The sequence below is a fragment of the Pan troglodytes genome, chromosome 9 (genome assembly GCF_028858775.2).
Source record: "Pan troglodytes isolate AG18354 chromosome 9, NHGRI_mPanTro3-v2.0_pri, whole genome shotgun sequence".
NCBI lineage: Eukaryota > Metazoa > Chordata > Mammalia > Primates > Hominidae > Pan > Pan troglodytes.
In genome coordinates this window covers 4637686-4663113 of record NC_072407.2, presented here as the reverse complement: position 1 = coordinate 4663113, position 25428 = coordinate 4637686, and the positions used below count along the sequence as shown (strand labels likewise).

Genomic DNA, 25428 nt, shown 5'->3' with positions numbered 1-25428 from the left:
AGCTCGCTGCAACCTCTGCCTTCCGGGCTTGAGATCCCACTCAGCCTCTTGACAGATGGGACCATGTGTGCGTGCTGTGACACTCGGCTAAGTTTTTTAGTTTGGTAGAGATGGGGTCTCAGTATGTTGCCCAGGCTGGTCTTGAACTCCTGGGCTCAAGCGATCCTCCTGCCTCAGCCTCCCAAACTGCTGGGATTATAAGCGTGAGCCACCATGCCTGGCCTGCATGCAGGTTTTGATGTGGACATAAGTTTTCAATTCAGTTGGATAAATATTTAGGAGCAAAACTGCTAGATTGCATGGTAAGAATCTATCTATCTATCTATATCTATATCTATATTTTTTGAGACAGAGTCTCGCACTGTTGCCCGGGCTGGAGTGCAATGTTGCGATCTCTGTTCACTGCAACCTCCGCCTCCTGGCCTCCCGAGTAGCTGGGATTATAGGTGCCCGCCACCATGCCAGGCTAATTTTTTGCATTTTTAGTAGAGATGGGGTTTCACTATGTTGGCTAGGCTTGTCTTGATCTCCTGACCTCGTGATCCACCTGCCTCAGCCTCCCAAAGTGCTGGGATGACAGGCGTGAACCACCACGTCCAGCCCAAGAATATATTTATATTTAGTTCTGTGAGAGTCTGTGAAACTGTCTTCTAAAGCGACTTTAGCCTTTTGTATTCCCACCAGCAATGGGTGAGAGTTCCTGGAAGCGTTTGGTACTGTCGGTTTTTAAGGTTTTAGCCGCTTCGTCGGGTATGCAGTGGCGTCTCCCTGTTTCCAGTTCCTGAAGGACAAATGATGCTGGGCATCCTCCCACCGCAATCTCCAGTCTGAATAACTTCCCTGGTGAACATCTGCTTAGACCTTTCACCCAGGTTTTGTTTTGTTTTGAGACAAAGTTTTGCCTTTGTCACCCAGGCTGGAGTGCAGTGGCCCCATCTCAGCTCACTGCAACCTCTGCCTCCTGGGTTCAAGTGATTCTCCTGCCTTAGCCTTCCGAGTGGGTGTCACCCAGGTTTGTGTTTGAAAGAGAGGGTCTTGCTCTGTTGCCTAGGCTGGAGTGCAGTGGTGTGATCTTGGCTCACTGCAGCCTTGACCTCCCGGGCTCAAGGGATCCTCCCACCTCAGACTCCTGAGTAGCTGGAACTGCAGGTGTGCACCACCACACCTGGCTAATTTTTGTATTTTTTGTAGAGACGGGGTTTTGCCATGTGACACGGTTTCGCTGTGTCCCCACCCAAATCTCATCTTGAATTGTAATCCCCACGTGTGGAGGGAGGGAAGTGACTGGGTTATGGGGGCGGTTCCCCCATGCTGTTCTCGTGTAGTGAGGGAGTCTCACGAGAGCTGATGGTTTTAGAAGCGGCAGTTTTGGCCGTGCGCGGTGGCTCACACCTGTAATCTCAGCACTTTGGGAGGCCGAGGTGGGCGGATCACTTGAGGCCAGGAGTTTCAGACCAACCTGGCCAACATGGTGAAACCTCGTCTCTATTAAAAAATACAAAAATTAGCCAGGCGAGGTGGTGCATGCCTGTAGTCCCAGCTACTCGGGAGGCTGAGGCAGGAGAATCGCCTGAACCCAGGAAGCGGAGGTTGCAGTGAGCCCCACGATCGTGCCACTGCACTCCAGCCTGGGCAACAGAGCAATACTCTGTCTCAAAAAAAAAAAAAAAAAAAAAAGAGTGGCAGTTTTTCCTGTGCCCGTTCTCAGTCTCTCCTGCCGCCTTTGTGAGGAAGGTGCCTGCTTCCCCTTTTGCCATCCACTGTGATGGTAAGTTTCCTGAGGCCTCCCCAGCAATTAGGAACTGTGAGACCTTCCACAGTGATTGTACGTTTCCTGAGGCCTCCCCAGCAATTTGCAACTGTGAGTCGATGAACCTCTTTCTTTTGTAAATTACCCAGTCTTGGGTATTTCTTTATAGCAGTATGAAAACAGACTAATAGACCATGTTACACAGGCTGGTCTGGAATTCCTGGCCTCAAGCAATCCTTCTGCCTCAACCTCCCAAAGTGCTGGGATTACAAGTGTGAGCCACCCCGCCCAGCCTGTTTTTCTTCTTCTTGAGCTTTAAGAGTTCTTTGCATATTTTGAATACAAGTACTTCATCAGATAGGTGTTTTGTAAACATTTTCAACAGCTTGTGGCTCACCTTTTCGTTCCCTTAACAGTGTCTTTTACAAAGCAGAAATTTTAATTTTTTCAAGGTCTCACTCTGTCGCCCAGGCTGGAGTGCAGTGGTGCTACCATAGCTCACTGCAGCCTAGACCTCCTGGGTTCAAGCAATCCTCTTGCCTCGGTCTCCTGAGTACCTGGAACCACAGGCATGTACTACCACAATTAGCCAATTTATCTTTTCCTAATTTTTAGTAGAGATGGGGGGGGGGGCGGGTGGTTCTATGTTGCCCAGGCTGGTCTCAAACTTGTGACCTCAAGCAACCCTCCTAGATTGGCCTTCCAAAGTGCTAGGCTTAAGGGCATGAGCCACCACACCCAGCAGACAATTTTAATTGTAATGAAGTCCAATTGATCAAGTTTTTATTTTCATGGATTGTGCTACTGGTATTTTATTATCACCAAACCCAAGGTCACTATACTTTCTCCTGTGATTTCTCCAAGATGTTTTATAATTGTGGCTGAGCATGATAGCTCACATCTGTAATCCCAGCAGTTTGGGAGGCCAAAGCAGGGGTTTGAGACCAGCCTGGGCAACATAGTGAGACTTTATCTCTACTAAAAATTTTAAAAAGAGCTGGGTGTGGTGGTGCACACTGGTAGTCCTAGCTCCTTGGGAGGCTGAGGCAGGAGGATTGCTGGAGGCCAGGAGTTGGAGGCTACAGTGAGCTGTGACTGCGCCACTGCACTCCAGTGGGGGTGACAGAGCAAGACCCTGTCTCAAAAACAAAAAGAGAAGTTTTATAGCTTCTCATTTTACATTTAGGCTTATCTAGAATCCATTTAGAATTAGGTTTTGTGAGAAGTGTCAGGTCTGTGTCTAGATTTGCACGTGGATGTTCTGTTGCTCTAGCGCCAGTGTTGAAAAGGCCATCCCTTCGCCATGGACTTGCCTTTGTTCCTTTGTCAAGGATCGGCTGCCTGCAGTCGTGCGCGCCTGTTTCTGGGCTCGGTATTTCGGTGCATTTTTGACAGGAAGTCTTGAAATTGTGTAGTTTCTGTGTCCAACTTTGTTATTCTTCAGCACTGTGAGTATATTTATATGCATTATGTTTTACATGTATTACAAGTAAGGATATTTATATTTTAAGTGTATTACATTTATATATGTTACATGTATTTTATTGAGTAAAATGTGTGAAGAGGTTTAATTTACTAAGTTTAAAATGGGATAAAAATGTAATGGACTGGTGAGGAAAGCTGGACTCTCCCCCAGGGTCACCCCCATACAGGCAGATCAGTGAACGGTGCCGTGTCCACGCAGCGGAAGCTCCCCAGTGAGCCCACTGGCAGGCACAGCAAGGATGCCGCGAAGCTGCCCTCCAGCGGGAGAGGCCAGGCCGGAGGAGCAACTGCGTTCACAGGAAGCCGGGGCTGGCAGCACAGACCCTGCTCTCACCCAGGCAGATGCACTGGCACTGCCCGAGCCGGGGTGAGGCACTCTGAGCACAGGGGAGATGCCTCCGCACTGCCCGAGCCGGGGTGAGGCACTCTGAGCACAGGGGAGAGAGATGCCTCCGCACTGCCCGAGCCGGGGTGAGGCACTCTGAGCGCAGGGGAGATGCCTCCGCACTGCCCGAGCCGGGGTGAGGCACTCTAAGCGCAGGGAACAGTGAACACTTTCCGCACCCCCATGCAGTGGTGGGCACACGGGGGTATGAATCTGTTAAAACTCATCAGCCGTACGCGTGAATCAGACATAGATTATAGTAAATTATAGGTCAATAACGTTGACTCAAGAAAAACAAAACGGGGCCGGGCGCAGTGGCTCACGCCTGTAATCCTAGCAATTTGGGAGGCTGAGGCGGGTGTACTGTCTGTGCTCAGGAGTTCAAAACCAGCCTGGGCAACGTGGTGAAACCTGTCTCTACCAAAATATAAAAAAATTAGTGGGGCGTGGCGGTGCACGGCTATAGTCCCAGCTACCACAGAGGATGAGGCACAAGAACTGATTGAACCTGGGAGGTGAAGGTTGCAGTGGGCCATCACGCCACTGCACTCCAGCCTGGGCAACAGAGCACGACTCTGTCTCCAAAAAAAAGAAAAAAAAAAAAAAGAAAAAGAAAATCATCCCCTAAGGTGGGGAACCTGTTAGATCCATAAAAAGAACAATGACAGCAAGCTGAAGGAAGACACACTAGTTTTATAACTTTTTAACTTTAATAACATAAATATTAATTTTTAAAAATAAGGCTGGCCAGGCATGGTGGCTCACGCCTGTAATCCCAGCACTTTGGGAGGCTGAGGCGGGCGGATCACGAGGTCAGGAGATCGAGACCATCCTGGCTAACACAGTGAAACCCTGTCTCTACTAAAAATACAAAAATTGTCTGGGCATGGTGGTGGGCCCTGTATTCCCAGCTACTCGGGAGGCTGAGGCAGGAGAATGGCGTGAACCCGGGAGACGGAGCTTGCAGTGAGCCGAGATCGCGCCACTGCACTGCAGCCTGGGGGACAGAGTGAGACTCCATCTCAAAAAAAAATAAAATAAATAAAAAATAAAATTAAGCCTAATTTCTAGAAGGTATTTTCTTTTCTTTTTTTTTTTTTTTTTTTGAGATGGAGTCTCACTTTTTCAGCAGGTGGAGTGCAGTAGTGCGATCTCAGCTCACTGCAAGCTCTACCTCCTAGGTTCATGCGATTGTCCTGCCTCAGCCTCCCGAGTAGCTGGGACTACAGGCATGAGCCACCGCGCCCGGCTAATTTTTGTATTTTTAGTAGAGACAGGATTTCACCATGTTGTTTAGGTTGGTCTCGATCTCTTGACCTCGTGATCTGCCCGCCTCAGCCTCCCAAAGTGCTGGGATGACAGGCGTGAGCCACCGCGCCTGGCCTAGAAGGTATTTTCTATATAAGAAAATCTACCCTTGAGGACATCAGATAATTCTAGTATTAAAAGTAAACCAGCCCCCACAGCCTCTGGACACCCTGTGTGCGGACACCCTGTGTGTGGGCACCCTGTGTGTGGACACCCTGCGTAGGGGCAGGTAGGGTGGCTGCCCAGGAGCTGGGCTTCTGGTGTGCAGCAGTGCAGGTCCAGGCCATGAGAATGGACTCAGGACAGGTGCACCACGGCAATTTCACTGGAAGGAGCCACAGAGCCACGGTCAGTGCCAGGGTGACCTGGGGCAGCCGAGCCTTCCAGGAAGGAGCCCAGAGCAGGTTCTAGGTGCCAGCAGCAGAGAAGGACAGGTGGCTTCTTTTGTGCCCTCAAAGAGGGTGAGGGGGAAAGAGAATGTGAGTTGAGAGCGCGTTTAGTGTCCCCAGAACAGAACCTCAGGGAAGAGTGCCCAGGGCCCCGTGAATTCCCGTCTCCTGGCCCCTCTCAATGAACACACGCAGGGGCTCCCTGCTGGAGAGGACAGGATGGCAGAACCCAGCCTCTCACGTCGGGGGCCACTCAGGAGAGGCCAGTGCTGGGTGAAGTGGGGGACGTGCCCACCACTGCTGCCCCCTCAGGGGTCTAAGCTCCTGGCCCCTCTGGGTCTGGGTCACCTAGTGCTTCCCATAGGAACCAGGCCTGGGAGGGCAGGGCCTGGCTTGGGGTGGTGAGGCTTTGTGATGCGCCTGGTGGGGGCCTGGTGAATGCTTTCGGGGAGCGCTCCCAAGACACCCCCTGTACTCCTGCTCTTGACAATTCTTGCCATGTGGGACACTTGAGGTGAGACCCGGTCCTGCTTCCTAATCCACCTACCCTGCTGTGCCCGGCAGATGCCACAGACCCTCCTAGCCAGGTGCTGATAGATGAATTCAAGAAAGACCAAGTCCTCCTTGAAAGCTCCCTCTAGGCACACACGGGGCTCCTGCCCACTGCCTCACTGCCTCCAGAGCCACAGGTCCAGCGTCCCCAGGTGGCCCCTCCACAGGGGCCCCAGGCACGGCACATGCTCCCTATTTCTGGAGCCTAGTTACACAGTGCACACCGGGCCTGCAGGTTCTGCACGTGACCCCCGCTGGGACTGCCTAAGAAAGGGAGAAGGAGCGAGCTGGGCCTGGAGCACGGGAGGCACTGGCCAGGCCAGGCCTGGGAGCAAGCTGGCACCTCAGGCTCAGAAAAAGGGGGAAGGGCCAGCAAAGCTGACTGGGAGAGGGATGATAGCAAGGTGGGAGAGAACCCACAGAGCATGCAGCCAGGAGCAGGGTAGGGAGACCAGGACAGGAGAGGCCACCTGCGCCTCCCAGGTGAGGATGGAGGGTGAGCTCCTCTGGGGAGCAGGCTGCAGAGTCCTGGGTCCAGGCACCTCAACAGTAATTTCTAACCAGAAATGCCCCACTGCCCCCAGGGAGATGGACTCAGTTATGAGGTCTGCTGTGCGTGATTCTAAAGCATCCGCTCCCCTACAGACAGGGCACTGGGCATGCTTGTGTTCTAGAGCCCACAGGGCTGGTGCCAAGTCAGTGGGCAAACAGGGCCACCAACGCCCGTGCAAGCGTGATGACGTTCACACCATGCCCACCCATCACCCCATCCAACAGTCACGAAGACAGCGAGACTCTTGCTTTACAAAATGAAGTGCTGGCCCAAGAGCTGTAGGGACAGCTAAGTCCTACAAACCCCAGGGCTCCCGCCAACCAGAGCCGACTTGTGGCCCCGACACCAACAGGCCTCCAATGCCTCCTTCCACCTCTGTCCCCATCCTGCTGCTGGTCTCAGACTCTGCTCCGGCTTCCTCCCACCATCCCGCCGGAGCAAGTGGGGCCAGGCCCTGATGGTGTCAGCAGCCTTGCTGGGCAGGAGGCAGCCCTGGGCAGACACACCCTGTGCGCGCGTCGGAAGAGCAACGCGAGAGGAGAGTCAGGCACAGAAAACTCAAGACTGATTCACAGGCTCTAAAACCAGCTTCTCTTCCACACGCACTTCTGAGACTGGCGTCAGAATCCATGGAATTCAGGCAGAGGACACACCCAAGGTCTAGCCTGCCTGCCTGTGGAGATAAACCTGAGAAGACGAGTTTACTCGCTTGGCTGCTGGCCAGATGGTCTGCGGTCTGTATCGGCCCCTGTCCGTGCAAGAGCCCTGCTGGCTAACGGAACCAGCACACGGCCACCGCAGGAACCTCACCCCCGGAGACGCCCAAACTCAAGGGCTCAGCCCTGTAGCTGCTGCAGCTCATTCCAACCTCAACATGCAAAACTCAGGGGAAACGCAGCACAGGCTGCCGGTCACGTGGAGATGACACAGACTCCTGGCTCCCAGTGACAGGTGACGGGGGCTGACCGGGAACGCCACGCAGCACCAAGGGCAGCCCCGGAGTCTGCACGTCAGACACACTAAAGGGAGAGGCTGGCGGCCCCACGCAGCCCTCTGGTGAAGGCCTTCTGAGCCCCCGGCAGCCCGAGCAGTAAGGGTGCCACACCCACCACACGGGGCACAGGGCAGTTTCAGAAGGCAGGACGAGAGGGCAGCTTACCTCTTGGTGTTGTAGGCCGTGTCCTGAGGTGTTTCCTCCAGCAGCGTCACGTAGCCAAGCGTACAGGTGAGGATGAAGAGCACGGTTAAGGTGTGGGCTCGCCTGAAATCCAAGAACGCATAAGCATGGTGTCAGAGCTTGGGCAGCATTGCTAAATACTCACGTAACAGGCCCCAAATCCTCTCTACGTCAAGGAGAGGGCTTAAACTCCACTCTCCAACTGCCAACCAGCAACTGGCTGCGAGTCCCTAGCTGGGTAACTCTGAGATGACCCTGTGTCTGCTGGCCAGTCAGGGCTGAGACCAGCCCCCAGGAGGCTGGACAGGAAGAGCCCCGTGTTCCTGGGAAGCTGAAGGCTGCTGCTCAGAGGGCACATGCTGCCACTGGTGTCCAGGGCAGGCATCTGCTATTAAGAGCAACTGGACACGTAAAACACGCGCTTTTCACTGCGCAAGACAAGCCGAGACAACAACTCTTTGGGTTCATGAAATAACATCTGAGATTCAGTGCAGCAGCCCAAGACACCAAGAGCTGAGAAGGGGCCTGAGCAGAGGCCTGCAGAGTGACCGCTGCTAGCTGGAGTGAGCCACGAGCCGTGGGTCTGCCCGTCCTCTGGCCTGTCAGAGCCCAGACGTGGGAGGAGGAGGCAGGGCGCTCCCTTTGCAGTCTTGTCCTGTCCCATCGCTGGTGGAAAAGCCCACAACCAGCCCAGTACCAGAACTGGGGGCCACCAGACCCCAGCCACTGCCTGTGCCAGACACTCGCCTGAGACCCCCTCTGCATGACCATCTGCAAATGGAGGCAGAGACCTAGTTCCTACATCTACCGGAGTGTGTCCTCGGAGAGATGATGCACCCCTCTGTGCCTCAGTTTCCTCATGTCTAACCCAGTTCCTACATCCACCGGAGTGTGTCCTCATGTCTAACCTAGTTCCTACATCCACCGGAGTGTGTCCTCATGTCTAACCCAAGGTCCTACATCCACCAGAGTGTGTCCTCATGTCTAACCCAGTTCCTACATCCACCGGAGTGTGTCCTTGGAGAGATGATGCACCCCTCCGTGCCTCAGTTTCCTCATATCTAAATGGGGAAGCTTCTGACTTCCAAGGACATCATGAAAATTAAGTGAACAATGCACTTAAAGCATGTTGCCCAGGACTTGCCTCCATGAAACGTAAACTATTTGTGCCCTAAAGAAATGAAAAGGCAAGTCACAAACTGGGAGAAAATATTCACAATACATATATCTGATAAAACTTTGTAGGCCGCACGCGTCTGTAGTCCCAACACTTTGGGAGGCTGAGACAGGAGGATTGCTTGAGCCCAGGCGTTCAGGACCAGACTGGGTAACACAGTGAGACCCCATCTCTATAAAAAATTAGCCAGGCGTGGTGGCAGGCACCTGCAGTCCCAGCTACTCGGGAGGTGGCAGATTCGCTTAAGCCCAGGTCGAGGCTGCAGTGCGCTAGGATGATTGTGCCACTGCACTCCAGCCTGGGAGACAGAGCAAGATGTGTCTCAAAAAAAAAAAAAAAAAAAACAACAGGCCAGGCGCGGTGGCTCACGCCTATAATCCCAGCACTTTGGGAGGCCGAGGCGGGCAGATCACAAGGTCAGGAGATCGAGACCATCCTGGCTAACACGGTGAAACCCCGTCTCTACTAAAAATACAAAAAATTAGCCAGGTGTGGTGGCGGGCGCCTGTAGTCCCAGCTACTCGGGAAGCTGAGGCAGGAGAATGGCGTGAACCCGGGAGGCGGAGCCTGCAGTGAGCCGAGATCGCGCCACTGCACTCCAGCCTGGGCGACAGAGCGAGACTCAGTCTCAAAAAAAAAAAGAAAAAAAAATACTTTTTATCCAGAATTTATAAAGAACTCATACAGCTCAATAAACAATTTAATGAAAAAATAGGCAAAAAATTGAACAGACACTTCACAAGGAAAACATACAAATGGCCAATAAGCACACGAACAAACGAGGAGCAGCATTGGTCACCGTGAAAGCAAATCCAAGCCAGGACACATCAGTACACATCCGCTGGAACGGCTGAAATTAAAAGCATCACAAATCCAAGCCACGACACAGCATCAGTGCACATCTGCTGGAACGGCTGAAATTAAGAACATCACAATGCTAAGTGCTGGTGAGGTCTCGGAGCAAGATGCTCACGCACTGCAGGTGGGACTGCAAAACGGCACAGAAAAGTGAGGCCTATGCTACGTCTGCTATCCAGCCAGCCACATACTCCCAAACGTGGGCCTGAGACAGATGAAAACACAGGTCCAGTCAAAGACACACTCCCAAACGTGGGCCTGAGACAGATGAAAACACAGGTCCAGTCAAAGACTTACATGCAGATGTTTCAGGTATAATAACCTAAAACGGGAAACAAACCAAAACTCTATCAGTGGACGAAACACTGTGGTCCCTCCGACCAGCGGAGCATGGCTCAGCACTCAGAGGAATGTGCTGCTGGCAACGACCTCAACGTGGATAGATCTCAAAGACACGCCCCTTGGGAGGCCCAGGCAGGAGGACTGTTTTGGGCCAGGAGCTCAAGACCAGCCGGGGCAACATCATGAACATTGTGAGATCCCGTCTCAAAAGATAAAAAAAGGAAAAGAAAAACACGCTACAGATGCCAGGCACAAAAGAAACCTCCCATCTGCTGTCACCCACGCACGACTCAAGGAAATGAGTTTGCATCCACGAAAAGCAGACTGGAGCGGAGACACGGGCCTTCCGGGTGATGGAATGTTCTGGTGTGAGCGTGGTTGTGGCGGCGCATGGACGTGTCACCTGCACGTGGGTGCTGCACTGAACACACCCACGCCTGGACTTAGCCGATTTCATGAAGAGCCAGGGTGGAGCTGCAGGACTGCAGGTGGAGGCTCCAGGCTGGAACTTTCTGTATTTTTTGTACAGATGGGGTCTTGCCATGTGGGTCAGGTTGGATTTTTTTGTATTTTTTGTAGAGACGGGGTCTTGCCATGTTTTCCAGGCTGGTCTCAAACTCATGAACTCAAGGGATCTGCCCACCTTGGCCTCCCAAAGTGTTGGGATTACAGGCATGAAAGTGAATTCTTCTGCCATATTTTACAATACTAGGCATTTAAGACAACCAGAGGTAAATAAAAGTTTCATTGTGACTATCAACCACCTTTTTCTTTAGATACATTTGCATTTGAGTCCTAAGCCATGAGGAAACTGCAGGGAACCTCAGCCTTCCTGCTGAGCTCACCGTGGGGCCCTTCAGTACTGAGAGACCTGCCCACAATCACAGCAGAGAACCCACGTCAGAAGGCCCTCTTAGACCCCCATTCCTAAGGGTGCCTGGATTCGGTGACCCAGAAACTCACCCTCTGCTGAACACTACACTTACAGAACGTGTCCTCCTGGAGACAGCCCTTGAGGGGAAACGGGCTGGGCTCAGCTGGGGCCCAGGAGTCCCCTTGTCCCTGGCTTGCCCCTCCATGAGGCCCACCCTTTCCTCCATACAGGTGACATCAGATTTCGGTGAGGAGAGTAAGATGACCCCGGTTAGGATAAGAAGAGTCAGGAGTGTTTGGGGGCAGGTGCCGTGGCTCACACCTGTAATTCCAGAGCTTTGGGAGGCTGAGGCAGGAGGATCACTTGAGCCCAGGAGTTGGAGACCAGCTCGGGCAACATAGTGAGACCCTATTTCTACCAAAAAAAAAAAAAAAAAAATTAACTGGGTGTGGTGGCGCATGTCTGGTCCCAGCTACTTGGGCAGAGGGAGGGTGAGGGGAGATTACTTCGGCCCAGGAGTCGGGGGCCGCAGTGAGCTGAGACCACATCCCTGCACTCCAGCCTGGGTGACAGAGTGAGATTCTGTCTCAAAAAAAAAAAAAAAAAAGAATGAAAGAAAAAAAGAAAGAAAAACAAACCAAAACAAGAAGCAGGTTTAGATCGCAAAGCCAATGACGTGATGACGGCCAGGAGCGCGGTGGCTCTAGCTGTGTCCGTGCCCCGGGCCAGGGCACCTTCATGCCGTGTGCGTGGTGCCCGCAAGCAAGTCAGGGCCGGTAAGTGACACTGTGAAGGTCATGCAGCAAGGCGGGGGGTGGGGCCCGGAGCCTCCTGGACACTGGGCCATCACAGCCATTCCCTGAGCCCCCGCCCCAGCCACACCCGGGAGAAGACACAGCCTGCGTTCCTGAGCCTTCCTTCCAGTGGAGTGAGACCAATACAGGAGAGCTAAGAAACCCTACACGTTATAGAGAAAAACAAAAGAGGGATGGGAGTGGTTAGGGAGGTTAAAACAACTATTTTTGTTGCAAAGCCAGGTCCCAGTAAAACCACGCCAGGAGGGCTCGTGGCCTGGGAGGCATCTCCGGAGACCATAGCAAGAAGGGAGCGCGAGGAGCAAGCACTCTCGGGCTCAGCCTCCATCCCCAGCAGTTCTGAGAAACAGCAGGGACCTCTCCAAAGGGTGCACATGTCTGAAGTGACCTTCGGAGGAGCCAGGGACAGTCTCATCCTGGTGCTTCCTGATGAGGTCACCTTGTAGGAGGAACAAGGTCAAGGGGCTCCAGACACCCAGAGCCCCGACAAGGGCCCACAGCACAGACAGACAGGGTGTGGTGTGCGCGGGAGCAGGACTCTGCCTGGCTGGAGTGCAGATGCCGGGACAGGAGCCTGCTGTGAGGGAGGCCTCCAGTGGGGAAGCTAACAGGGCCTCCACAGGACCCTGTCTTGGAACCACACGGCCACCCCACGTGACGGGTTCTCACTCTGGGCAGTAATGTCTCTAAGAAAACAGGGGTGAAGGAGCCCCAGCCTAAGGGAGGCTAACCGTGGAAGAGACAACAGCCCATCAACCTGCTCACATGCAGAATGGGAGACCCAGAAGCTAGATCAACGTGAGAACACCACTCACCCCTGTTCTGCAAGAGACCAGCAGGAAACCCCTCGTCATCTCCACGTGGGCTCAGGAAGAAGATGGAAACAACGAGGCCTCAGGGACACCCAGAATGCCACCACTCCACACACAGGCCCACTGGAGGAGGAGGCTGCACTCGGCCCCACCCTGACCCTTGGACGTGCCCGCACCCCAGTCAGCATCTCCCAGATACAGCACAGGCTCCCATTCACATGCAGAATCCCAGGAATAAACGCAAAGCTCAAGGGGTGGGGCGAGCAGCCTGTGTCCCACCAGCACCAAGTTCCACAGCACACAAAGACAGGATCACACACTAACACAAGTTAAAATTGAAACTTGACTTCATTTTTTCTTTTTGAGATGGAGTCTTGCTCTGTCACCCAGGCTGGAGGGCACTGGCGCGATCTCCGCCTCCCAGGTTCAAGCGATTCTCCTGCCTCAGCCTCCCGAGCAGCTGGGATTACGGGCGCCCGCCACCACACCCAGCTAATTTTTGTATTTTTAGTAGAGACCGGGTTTCACCATATTGGCCAGGCTGGTCTTAAACTCCTGACCTCGTGATCCACCTGCCTCGGCCTCCCAAAGTGCTGGGATTACAGGCGTAAAACTTGACTCCTTTAATACGACTTTCCACGACAGAGACGTTCCTGTGGTTTCTAAAGTGGCCACCAACCCAACACTCACTCCTTGTGTAGCCCAGGGAAACGCTGATCATTGATCAACCCTAACCCAACACCATCTTTCCGTTTCCCCAAAACACAGAGATTACCTGAAATATAAAGATAACCCTTCGCCCCTTCAGGTAAATGTGCACACTGTCATTGAGGTGGCCACCGAGTGCCCAGCACCCTCCTGGCCCTGGGGAAGCAGAAATGGGAATGAAGAGGACCCAGCAGGAAGGGAGGCAGAGGGCAAGGGACCCAGAGAAAGGGCCCCAGGCACAGCAGCCCTGCAGGAGGACACATCTCAGAGCTGCTCAAATCCAACGCTCCTGGAAAGTAAGGTCCGTATGAGTGAGTTCCGGTCCGTGTCCTACACGCAGCACGACGTCTACACATCTTGGAAGTGACAGAGTGCGGCTCAAGATAGCACGAGACTCTTAAGGGAAGAACTCCGCGTCCCTCCCAGGACGCCAGGTCTGTTCAGTGGCTCCTCCCACCCGCCTGCAGACTCTGCAGGACGGTGTGGGCCCTGTGATCAGACACAGAGCAGAGCTGTGATCAGTCCTGGCAATTCAGCCACTTCACTAGGGTGAGGGCGTGAAGACAGCTGGCTCCCTGCCATGGGGAGTGGAAAAGACCCAGCTGCCTCCTTGGAGATGGTCACTCTCATGGCCACTCTCATGGTGGGCAGGGAGGCCGAGACCAAGAGGAAAATGCAGCGTCGTCGTCCAAAGGGCCAAGGAGAGGCCACGCCTGGATGGGCAGCCCAAGGCCTGCGAGAGGCTCCTGGACCGGGCACTGGCCCTTCTGGCTCTGACCAGCAAGACCAGAAAGACTTCATCTGGCTACTCGCGCCTCCCAGGTGTAGGCGAAGCTGGGAAAGCCCCGATCCAGGATGATGGAGAAAGGCATCTTCCAGAAACCTGGGGTATCTGAAGGTCAGAGGTCACCTCACAAAGTCCTCAGGTCACTGAGAAGGCTCATTCGAGGCACCCCATTCCAAGACACAAGCATACAATAAAAACTCTCAGAACATCACAGCGGCCCCCGGCTCGGGAGCTGGTTAGCAAGTGTGGTCATCCGAAGCTGCTTCAGCGTCTCCCACAGACAGGCGGCAACGTTCACAGGCACCTCGCCAGGGTAAGGGGTCCCCAAGTGTTCTCCCAAACAATTTCCAGACCGCATGAGCTGCCACATCTTTGCACAGGGCTTCTCGGAGTCTGTGGATCTAAACGTTTTCCTCTGGATGTTCCCCACAATTGTCCTTGCTACCCTGAATGAATCCAGAGAAGGAGAGCTCAGCCTCGTGCTCCCAGGGCCAGTCAAGCCCTGAATCGAACCGCACGCCCTATCCCTACGGCTGACAAGCAGTCACAGAGAAACAAAATTCACACATGGCCGCCATCACTGGCCCGAGGAAGTGCACCCATCCTTGAAAATGAACGCCCTGGCTGGATGTGGTGGCGCATGCCTGTAATCTCAGCAATCTGGGAGGCTGAGGCGGAAGGATCACTTGAGGCCAGGAGTTGAAGACCAGCCTGGGCAACACAGGGGGACCCTCTATTAAAAATAAATAAATAAATAAAAATGAATAAAAAATAAAAAGTAAAACTCTCTAAAACACAAAATTAGAGTTAAAAAAATGCCAGCACAGCAAGTCAGTGCAGGTGGACTCAGGAGGTCAGTGTGAGGCTCTGCAGGTAACGAATTCTCACCAGGCAGGCATTGAGTTACCTGCCACGCAGAAGCGTGAAGCTCCTTCCTCTGCACAGGGAAGGGAGGAGGCACAGCAAGAACCTGCCCCATGCGTCTCTACAGGGACAGGGTCGAGGGGAAAGCCAGAGCCAGAGCCACCCACCCAGAAGACCCAGGAAGGAGGCACCTGGACCAGCCAGCCCCGCTGCACCCGCTCCTGGAGACCCCTCCTGACCCCCTTGGCCTCCTGACAGGCAAGCTCTGCTGCGCCCAGCCGTCTGTGTCCCAAACACCCCTTGTGGGCAGGGACCACTGGTCTGGGCTTCTAAAGAGACCGGCCCCCTCCTACCTTTGGGCTGCTGCTGCTGCTTCCCTGGTACGGGGTGGGCTGCGCGGGCTTGCATGTGCCCCCTGGCTCCTGCCACACTCAGCACCCAGCCAGCACATTTTGAGCCTTCTGAAGTTCCATGCCTGCGCCAGAATCTAAGCTTCTTGTTTAGTTCTCTGCTATGTCCCGTAGAACGGTAACTGACAGGCAGTAGGGGTCCCCACAATGTGCTGAACGGCCAAATGAGAAACAAGAAGAGCCAGTCTGGTTTCCTCGCTCCGGGACCTCAGAGGAGCCCGTCCGTTCTCCTTGCTCCGGGATGTCAGAGGAGCCCGTCCGTTCTCCTTGCTCCGGGATGTCAGAGGAGCCCGTCTGGTCTTCTCGCTCCGGGACCTCAGAAGAGCCAGTCTGGTCTCCTTGCTCCAGGACCTCAGAGACTCCGGTGGTCCCCAGCTGTGCTGCGGGAGGACGGCCTGAAGGGGCATGGCAGGGCACCTGATGGAGAGGCCTGATGTCCACAGGGCCCGGAAGCCAGAGGGTCCACGTGGCAGGCACCCCATCTCCTCTCCCTCCCGAGGGCCCCGCAGCCACCCGGTACACTCATCTCCCCAAAGGAGAGCTCGGATGCCCTCCCCGAAACAGCAGCTGCCCACACCCACGGAAGACCCTGCGTGGGGCCTCCTCCACCCTAACCTGCTTTCCCACCACTTGGACAGTCTCTCTCCAGAGCTTCGGCTGCGGTGACAGCCCAGGGCCGGTTAAGTCCCTGTCTGTGGTGGCGCCTTCCCCTGACAAGTCCCTTACTCCTCCATCAGGCCCTCCTCGCCCCTCAGATTTGCTCTCCGACCAGCCCACAGCATGGTTCTCTTGGAAGCGTCCATAAAGCCTTCCTTCCACTGCTGGCCGCAGGCGCCTGTCTCCCACACGTTTTCCTCGGGCTGACCCCACCTCTACTGCCCCTGTGCCCCGGGGCCTTCCACAGGATGGGAACTGGGCACCTTGCAGTCAAGAAGAGCCAAACCCTCCTCTCACGAAGCCTGCTTTCAGGTCGACGGCTTGATCCTTCTCACAGAGGAGCATCGGCAAAGGGCCAGCCCAGGGTCGCAGCTGTCGGGAGTAGGAGCGGCACCTGGAGCCTGTCTGGACACAGAGTGCCACACTCCAGCTGCTCCCGGGGGCCTCTTCCTTTTCCACCCCCATTAAAGGCAGAGTGGCGGACAGGGGGACCCCAAGGTGTAGCTAGGGCTGAGTTGTGCAGGGAGGAGGCGCTGGCCCCGCTAGGGGCAACTGAGGAGAGAAACAGAGCCTGGATTCGACGAACACCGACTACATTCCTGAAGCACGCACAACACTCTGCTAATCAACACGATCGCCACGTGGGGTCGGGCGCGACACACAAGATGATTTCGTGCAGCCGCAAGCACTGAGAAGCAACCACAGGCAGAATGACGGGGGACACAGGTGAAGCTTGGACAGCAGGACAGAGAAAGCGTTTCTGGGGTGACGCTGGAGGCGGGTGGCGGGGAAGGGGTCTGGATCGCAGAACCGCGCGGTCAGAGCCAAGGCGGGCAGGGGTGGGGAGGGCGGCGAGAGAGACGCAAAGCGGCCGCAGGGAGGGTCTGCCCAGGGTGTCCCCCATCAACAGCGCCGCCCTCCGCCCGACCCGGCGTCGGGAGCTCGGTCCGGCCGCTCCTCGGGACCCGGGGGGCGGTGCTGCCACACCCTCAAACCCCCGGCCACAGTCCTGGACTCCAAGACGGCGAGAGGGCGCTGCCGGGGACCCCCAGGCCAGCGGTGCCGGAACCCCCAGGTCGAGGGCACCCTCGCCGCCCCGCGGCCGCCCACTGCCCTCACCAGAAGAAGGTGTTGGTGCCGTCGTCGTAGACCTCGGACTCGGTGCTGCGGCGGCCCTCGCCCGGCCCGGTGGCTTGGCCGGCAGACGGCCCGTCAGGCGGCTCCTCCAGCGAGGCCTTGCCCGCGGGCACCGGGGACTCGGGCCGCGGACCCCCGGCGTCCCTGCGCTCGCCCCTCCGCATGGCGTTTCGGCCCGGAGCCGCTCCGCCCGGCGCCTCGACCCCACGCACACCGGGTCACCGGCGAGAGGACGCGCCGCGCACAGCGCGAGGAGCGCTGGGAAGGGGTCGCGGCGCTGGCCCGCGGGGTCTCAGGAGAGCAGCGCCGGGCCGGCCAGTAAAGGGTGTGCGGTGCATTGTGGGGGTTCTAGTCCGCGCGGGGCATGCTGGGCCTTGTGGTCCGACGTCGCGGGTTGGACGCAGTGCTTGCTGGGAAGGATGCCGCCTGGTTGCTGGGAAACCGGAGCCGGACTGCCCTGCGGCTGAGGTCGCAGGAACCAAGCTGCGGATGGCGCGGGTCTCGCCAAGGCCTCCAGAGCTTGGAGGTAACCACAGACATCCCCGGCGGCCTGGCCTGAGTCCCTCCACCCCTTCGCCCCTTCCTCGCCGACGGATCCCGGAGCCCAGACCCGTTCTCCTTTTGGGGCGCTTCCCGACCCTTCACCCTACGCGACCCGGGTCATTCTTTTTTGAGACGGAGTCTCGCACTGCCGCCCGATCTGGAGTGCAATGGCGCGATCTCGGCTCACTGCAACCTCCGCCTCTCGGATTCAAACGATTCTTCTGTCTCAAGCTTCCCGAGTAGCTGGGATTACAGGCGCCCGCCACCACGCCCGGCTAATTTTTGTATTTTTAGTAGAGACGGGGTTTCACTATGTTGGCCAGACTAATCTCGAACTCCTGACCTTGTGATCTGCCGCCTCGGCCTCCCAAAGTGCTGGGATTACAGGCATGAGCCACCCCGCCCGGACCGGTCTGGGTCATTCTTTCGCAGGATCGCGTGAAATTGGGCGGCGAAAATGGTGCGGACACGCTGATTTTGGTTGACCCAAATTGTTGACATGGTACCCTGCAAAAAAATTAGCTCCTGAGCCACTCTGAAAAGCAATGTGGCAGCTCCTCAAACCTGGAAACAAGTGTCCACGCCAAATTTACAAACTAGCGCTCCTAGCTGCAGCATTTTGATAACAGCGGCATGCTATTAGCCATAGAGGAGCGAAGCATGCGCATGCTACAGCACAGCTGGACCTTGAAAACATTATGCTAGGCAGGCCGGGCGCGGCGGCGCACGCCTGTCATCCCAGCACTTTGGGAGGCCGAGGCGGGCGGATGACTTGAGGTCAGGAGTTCGAGACCAGCCTAGGCAAAGTGGTGACACCCCATCTTTACTAAAAATACAAAAATTACCCTGGCGTTGTGGCGGGCGCTTGTAATCCTAGCTACTCGGGAGGCTGAGGTGGGAGAATCCCTTAAATCCGGGAGGTGGAAGTTGCAGTGAGCCGAGATTGTGCCACTGCACTCCATCCTGGGCGACAGAGCGAGACTCCGTCTAAAAAAAAAAAAAAAATTATGCTAGGTGAAAGAAGCCAGTCCAGTCACAGGAGACTACGCATTATGTGATCCATTTGTATGAAATATCCAGGAAATGCAAATCTATGAAGACAGAAATTAGATGAGTTTTCACCGGGGGCTGGGGAAGGGGTAATAAGGAGCGACTACAAAGGGCAGCAGGTTTCTTTCGGGGCGATGAAAGTGCTGTAATATTGACCTCAGCTCCTATCTGTGAATGTCCTAAAAACCACTCAACTGTCCACTCGAAGCGAGTTGAATGGGTGAACTGCATGATATGCGAAGTATATCTCATATCAGCTTTATTGAAATATAACTCACATACTAAATATATAAACATATTTGCGGGGCTCCTGCACAGCCACGCCCAGCAGGGATGGGGCCTGACTGTGATGGGACCTTCACCCCAGCTCCTGACACACAGGCTGGGCAGTGCGGGAGGCGCTGGCTCCAGGGGGCGTGCTGTTGGGCCTCCCCAGGCCTGGCCCCCTGCCCCAGGCCCTGGCCGCGTCCAGCTGGGGTCGGCTGAGTGGCCAGAGCAGCCAGCTCCCGTCCATGCCATCTTTCCAGCAATCACCCGACAGGTCTGGTTCCCTGTGAACCATCCTTCAGGTCCCCTCCCAGACCTCTTCCCATCCCAGCAGGTGGCGCTCACATTCCAGGCGCCCTCTCGGTGGCGTTGGGGTCATTTCCTGCGTATGGGTGTTCTCTCAAACTGCACAGACAGCCCTCCTGCCGTCCCTCCAGGGTGCAGAGGCCGGGGCGGGGAGATGTACCGGCCCCACTGGGGTCCCTGGCCCCAAGGAAGCTGCGCGCGAGGCCGCCTCGCAATGACGCTCGTTCCTGTCGGCTCGGAGGAACGAAGGGACGCTCGTTCCTGTCGGGGCGGTGCGGAAGGGGGCGGGGCCCAAGGGCGCGTGAGGGGCGGGGCCGAGGACGGGGTCTGTGGGCGGGGCCTGGGGGCGGGGCCTTGGGACCCCGAGTAGCGTGATCTAGAAGGCGCGGCGCTGCCAGACCGCGCGGCCCCGGGCGCGCAGACCACGTGTTCGTTGCCCATCACTACGGAGCTCTGGCCACGTGCCAAGTAGAATTCCCAACGCTTTGTAAATGCTAACTATTGTGATTTTTTTTTTTTTTAAGCGTAGTCTCACTCTGTCACCCAGGCCTGGAGTACAGTGGCGTTATCTCGGCTCACTGCAACCTCCGCCTCTCGGGTTCAAGCGATTCTCCTGCTTCAGCCTCAGGAGTAGCTGGGATTAAAGGCGCCCGCCATCACGCCCGGCTAATTTTTGTATTTTTAGTAGAGACGGGGTTTCACCAAGTTGGCCAGGCTGGTCTCGAACTCCTGACCTCAGGTGATCCACCCACCTTGGCCTCCCAAAATGCTGGGATTACAGGCGTGAGCCACCGCGCCGGGCCAACTATTGTGATCTTAACACACCCCCTTAGGTTCTATTTTTGACTGTCGCTTAGAGACAAAAAAACTGTGGCAGAGAAGGCCGGGCGCGGTGGCTCAAGCCTGTAATCCCAGCACACTGGGAGGCCGAGGCGGGTGGATCACAAGGTCAGGAGATCGAGACCATCCTGGCTAACACGGTGAAAGCCCATCTCTACTAAAAATACAAAAAATTAGCCGGGCGTGGTGGCGGGCGCCTGTAGTCCCAGCTGCTCAGGAGGCTGAGGCAGGAGAATGGTGTGAACCTGGGAGGCAGAGCTTGCAGTGAGCTGAGATCGCACCACTGCACTCCAGCCTGGGTGACAGAGCAAGACTCCGTCTCAAAAAAAAAAAAAAGAAAAAGAAACAAACAACAAAAAAAAAACTGAGGCAGAGAAAGGTTGGTGACAGCTACGCCCAGCTCTTTCCAGACCCCAGAGCCTCTACCCTGAACCCCTGCACTCTACAGGGAGCTCTCCACCTGCAGTTTTGCACCTGGTGTCTCATATCTGAGTCTCACATTACCCTGTCCCTGTCTTCACCCCAGCTGCAGAAGTGCACACCCCTCCCCACCCAGGCATGCGTGGACTGGCAGAGTCCATTGCAAGACGTGGGCCTGAGGGGCAGGGGTGAGGCCGGAGGTTTGTGGCTCAGGGAGCACCGTGGCTGGTGAGGAGGCAGTGGAGCAGCTTGGAGGACTTGGTTCTTTGAGGCCCCAGAGCAGCAGAAATGGGGGGTCCCCCGCCTGGGGAAGGGTGCACGGGACAGAAGCCTTCCTCAGCTGCAGAGATGCCTGCCGGAAGCCTCAGGGCGCTGGAACTTTTAAGAAAATGGTCAATTCTGGCCTTACCCAGGGACAGAGCTGGCCAGAGTCACATTTATGGTGGTAAATAGTGAATGTTGGCGAAATGCTTTCTAAAAATGCCCTTGCAAGGAAGGGAGAGGAAGCCTAGGCATTTGTAAAGTAACAAATGCCTGTTTTAATATTTCCCCTGGTGCGGTAAATCTGTAAAGGTGAGTGGATTACAGAAAAACTCACCGTGCCACACGCACACCTGTGCCCGGGAGTTTTCTCTGGCTTGTTGGAGGGAGCGTGGACAGCAGGACTACTCCCCAAGTCAAGATGGTTAAGGCCTGGAGGTGTTGGGGAGGCAGCAAGGAGACAGAGTTGTCCCTGCAATGAGGACGGGAGGAGTTTGGGTCCCCACCCCAATGCCACCCTGGTGTGGCAGGCAAGGACGGCTTCAGGTGGACCTCAAGGGCAGAGGCCCAGCTGGGAGAGGGTCTCCCCTGCAGGGGCTTCAGGCTGGGGGTCGCCTGCCAAGCACTGTCAGCCAAGAGAGGCTGGAGCCAGCAGGGTGCCTGAGACCAGCCCAGAGAGAGTACAGGGGCAGGTTCTCAGAGGCACCGACTCCAGCTGACCCAGAGGGGCTGCCTCTGAGCAGTGCCTGGACGAGTCTGCTCGTCCAGACACTGTGTCTGTGTCTGTGGCCGCGCCCAGGAGGCTGTGGGGTGGGGGAGGACAGGTCTCTGAGGGGCCCAGGGCAAAGGTAATGACAATTGGTGCTCACACCTGCCTGTGGGATTTCACCTGGGCGCTCCCTAGCTCTCGCTGGCTTTGTCACCCGGACCTCTCCACGGGCGGCTGCCATATCCCACAGTTAAAACGAGGCTGCAGGGACGGAGGAGCTGCCTCTGCTGCACGTTGGGCCTCAGGGGGAGGCGGTCTGGTGGACGGGGTCTTCTGAAGTGGGAGGAGGAAAGACAGAGGAACAGGGTCCAGGGTCCACAGAGGAAGAGCAGGAGGCCCACGGGGAACCTCGACCAAAGTTCTCTGCCAAGGCAGGGCAGGGCCACCTGCCAGGACGTCCAGGCCAAACTCTTGCCTCTTCAGGAGCTGCATTCAAACCCGGAAGCCAAAAGTCAGGCTGAGTCTGGGGGAAATAAAGTTTATAATAATATACTTGAATGTGGAAAAATAAAGCAAATTTAATAAGACAGTTTATTAAAGTGTGATGTGTTTGTGTTAGAAAATTTGAAAACAAACATAATGAAGAAAAGCATAATACACCATCCTTAGTTCACATTGTTAAGCAAATGTAAATATCAAATATCAGTCTACTCTTCCCATATTTTAACGCACCTTGGCTACGTTTACATAAACATTTTATACATGCTTGTGATAGGAGCATCAAACCACCATGGCACACGTTTACCTGTGTAACAAACCTGCACGTTTTGCACACGTATCCTGGAACTTAAAGTAAAAGAACATTAAAAAAAAAAAATTAATCTCCGCCAAGTGCAGTGGCTCATGCCTGTTATCCCAGCGCTTTGGGAGGCCGAGGCGGGCGGATCACCTGAGGCCAGAAGTTCAAGACTAGCCTGACCAACATGGTGAACCCCCGTCTCTACAAAAAATACAAAAGTAGCCGGGCGTGGTGGTGCATGCCTGTAATCCCAGCTACTTGGGAGGCTGAGGCAGAAGAATCGCTCAAACCCAGGAGGCGGAGGTTGTGGTGAGCCGAGATCCTGCCACTGCACTCCAGCCTGAGCAACAGAGCAAGACTCCGTCTCAAAAAATAAAAATAAAAAGAATAAATGAATAAATCTCTTTTAATCTAGAAAAATTTTTTATACGTTTGTAGTCTGTTTTTTCACTTAACAGTATAACATAAGCATTTTCCTATGTTCTCAAAAACTCTTTGAAAGTATAACTTCTAATGTCTGCTTAATCAGCATATAAATATGAATACCATGTTTTCGCTGATATTTTCCTATTGTTGAACATTGGTGGTTTACAATTTTTGCTGCAAATGACATATATACATATTTTCATTATTTTGCATTTTTTTAGAACAGTTTACAAAAAGATTAATGAACCAAATTCTAAACAATTTTAAGGCTCTTAATACGTATTATAGCTGAATTGCTTTCTGAAAGGGCTGTACTGGTTTTCTGTCCAGATAGGACTGGGTGGGGTCCCCCTCGCTCTCCACCCTTCACTGAACGTAAGGGAACTTCCACGCTGGGTGGGGCCAGCAGCCAATGCAGCCGCCTCGCTGAGCTCTCTCCCCTGAGGCTGGACATGCTGGCTTTGCAGCCAGGACTCTGGAAGTGACTGAGGATTCCTCTGGTGACGCCCACGGAAGGTGTTGGGGGAGGAGGAACAGTGTTTCTGCAACGCAACTGGGAATGCTGAAAAAGTCATTGAAAGAGAGCACAGCAGCTGTGTGGACGCCTGAAGTGGCGCCTGAGTAACTCACATGACCTGCTAGCAGATTGTTTTAACACACTGACAACGTGGAGATTGTTTTACTTTATTATTTATTTATTTATTTTGAGACAGAGTTTCGCTCTGTCACCCAGGCTGGAGTGCAGTGGCACGATCTTGGCTCACTGCAACCTCCACCCTCCGGGTTCAAATGATTCTCCTTCCTCAGCTTCCTGAGTAGCTGGGACTACAGGCGCCTGCCACCGTGCCCGGCTAATTTTTTGTATTTTTAGTAGAAATGGGGTTTCACCATCTTGGCCAGGCTGGTCTTGAACTCCTGACCTCGTGATCCACCCACCTCTGCCTCCCAAAGCTCTGGGATCACAGGCGTGAGCCACCGCACCCAGCTGAAGATTGTTTTGACACAGTGAAAACATGAGCACAGAGATCCCTGAGCGGGCTGAGCTGGGGACTGGGGAGCGACACCCGTCACGGACAGTGCAGGGGCTGGGAACGTGGATCTTGCGTGTGAGTTCCTCCCATACTCAACAAGCCTTGCACATTCTGTTTCTGAACTAGATCTAACTTGGCAGCTGTGACCCCCTGGTGAGACTGCCGGATGTTCCCTCTCCCACTTACCCTGCTTTCTTCCATGGGAAAAGAGCTCACATGCCCCAGGTTTCCTTGCAGTAGAGTGTGGTCACGTGACTAACCATGTGACGGGTGAGGTTCCCTCCTTCGCTCTTTCCTCTTCCCACTGGCTGGAACGTGGATGTGATGACTGGAGCTTGAGCACTCATTTTGGACCAGGTGCTGGGACCATGTATTTAAGGTGGCAGAGCAACAAGCTGAAGGCATTCTGGGTCTCTGATGACTATAGTTCGGCCATACTAGTCCAGGACTAGCCAACTCTAGATTTTTGTTTTGCTTTGTTTTAAAGACAGAGTCTTACTCTTTCACCCAGGCTGGAGTGCAGTGGTGTGATCTTGGCTCACTGCAACCTCTGCCTCCCAGGTTCAAGCGATTCTCCTGCCTCAGCCTCCCGAGTAGCTGAGATTACAGGCGTGCACCACCATACCTGGCTAATTTTTGTATTTTTAGTAGAGACGGGGTCTCACCATGTTGGGCAAGCTGGTCTCGAACTCCTGACCTCAGGTGATCCACCCGCCTCGGCCTGCCAAAGCGCTGGGATTACAGGCATGAGCCACTGCACCCGGCCAACTCCAGATTTCACTTATAGGAGAAATACACAGCTTGTTTAAGCCACCACCATTTTGCACACAGATCTTAATGTGTTCCATTTGGATTTGCCCCATCTGAGCTCACAGGTCCTCGGCCACCACTTCACTCGCTTGTCTTTGCCAAAGTGGCAAAGCTGTGGTCTCTGCTGCCGTCCCAGCCTGCCAGGAGGTCCCCCAAGGAGAAACATGGGTGGGACCATGTTACCCCTTGGGGAAACCAGAGCCGACTGTCGGCCCTGGGCCTGGAACACAGCAGAGGGCTGCTGGGCTTGCCGGGGGGTGCTCTGGCCCCAGCGGGCCTGGTGCCGTTCCGTGTGACAGCGTCTGCCTGCGGAGTTCTGGCCCTGCCTCCCCAGCTTCGCAGCAGCTTTCAGAAGCAGACTCCTCGCCACACACGCTGCAGATAATGTGTGCCAGCCCACGGCCTGGGCCCCCACTCCCCGCAGCCCTTCCCTCCTCAGGGCACTCCACTGGACGGTCACTCTCAGGACACCCAGAGCCTGCCCAGCTGCCGCCCTCAGCCCGGGCTGCACAGAACGTGCTCAGGGACTGGGGATGCGGGGTGGAGGGCTCCTCCTCCGTTGTCTACACAGCCTGGGGCCAGCCACGTGTCCCCAGGACTCCAAGGATTCCCCAGTGGGGCCCAGAAAGCAGGGGCTTGGGTGGGAGCAGACAGTTTCTTTGGGAATCTGTCTCGTCCTCAGTCCTCCTTGCCCCAGTTTCTCCTCTAAGGGAATCAGCACTGGACCTGTGGGGTGGGGGGGGGGCGGTGGCCCGGGGTGGGGGGGCCGTGGCCCGGGGTCGGGGGCATGGCCGGGGGTGGGATGCTTTTGGAGGGAACATGCGGATGTGTGAGCGGGGGTGAGAGAGGCAAGGCAAGTGGGGGTGTTGGTGCCGGCTCTGTCAGGGGCTCTGTGCCATCCTGCTTCCCCCTAGGACCAGGTGTCA

At 55.2% G+C, this 25428-nt stretch overlaps 1 protein-coding gene across 11 annotated transcripts in view; it reads right to left on the bottom strand.

The window, feature by feature from the left end:
* The window catches only part of PTDSS2 (phosphatidylserine synthase 2), a 47195-nt gene extending 27708 nt beyond the window's left edge, over window positions 1-19487 (bottom strand). For 4 of the 11 annotated variants that reach the window (XR_002938402.3, XM_024346849.3, XM_024346850.3 and 1 more), the window contains exons 1-2: window positions 17023-17381; window positions 7582-7683 (exon numbers count right to left, since the gene is read on the bottom strand). Coding sequence is in view for 5 of the 11 variants with exons in the window: in XM_024346849.3 (XP_024202617.1) it covers window positions 7582-7683; window positions 17023-17204 (284 nt within the window). In the remaining 6 variants the exon portion in view is untranslated. Of the gene's footprint in view, window positions 1-7581; window positions 7684-13252; window positions 14681-15189; window positions 15407-17022; window positions 17382-19245 lie in introns of those variants that run through there. The other 7 variants (XR_008537924.2, XR_002938401.3, XM_024346852.3 and 4 more) reach the window with 7 other exon arrangements.
* Between the last annotated feature and the right edge of the window lie 5941 nt (window positions 19488-25428).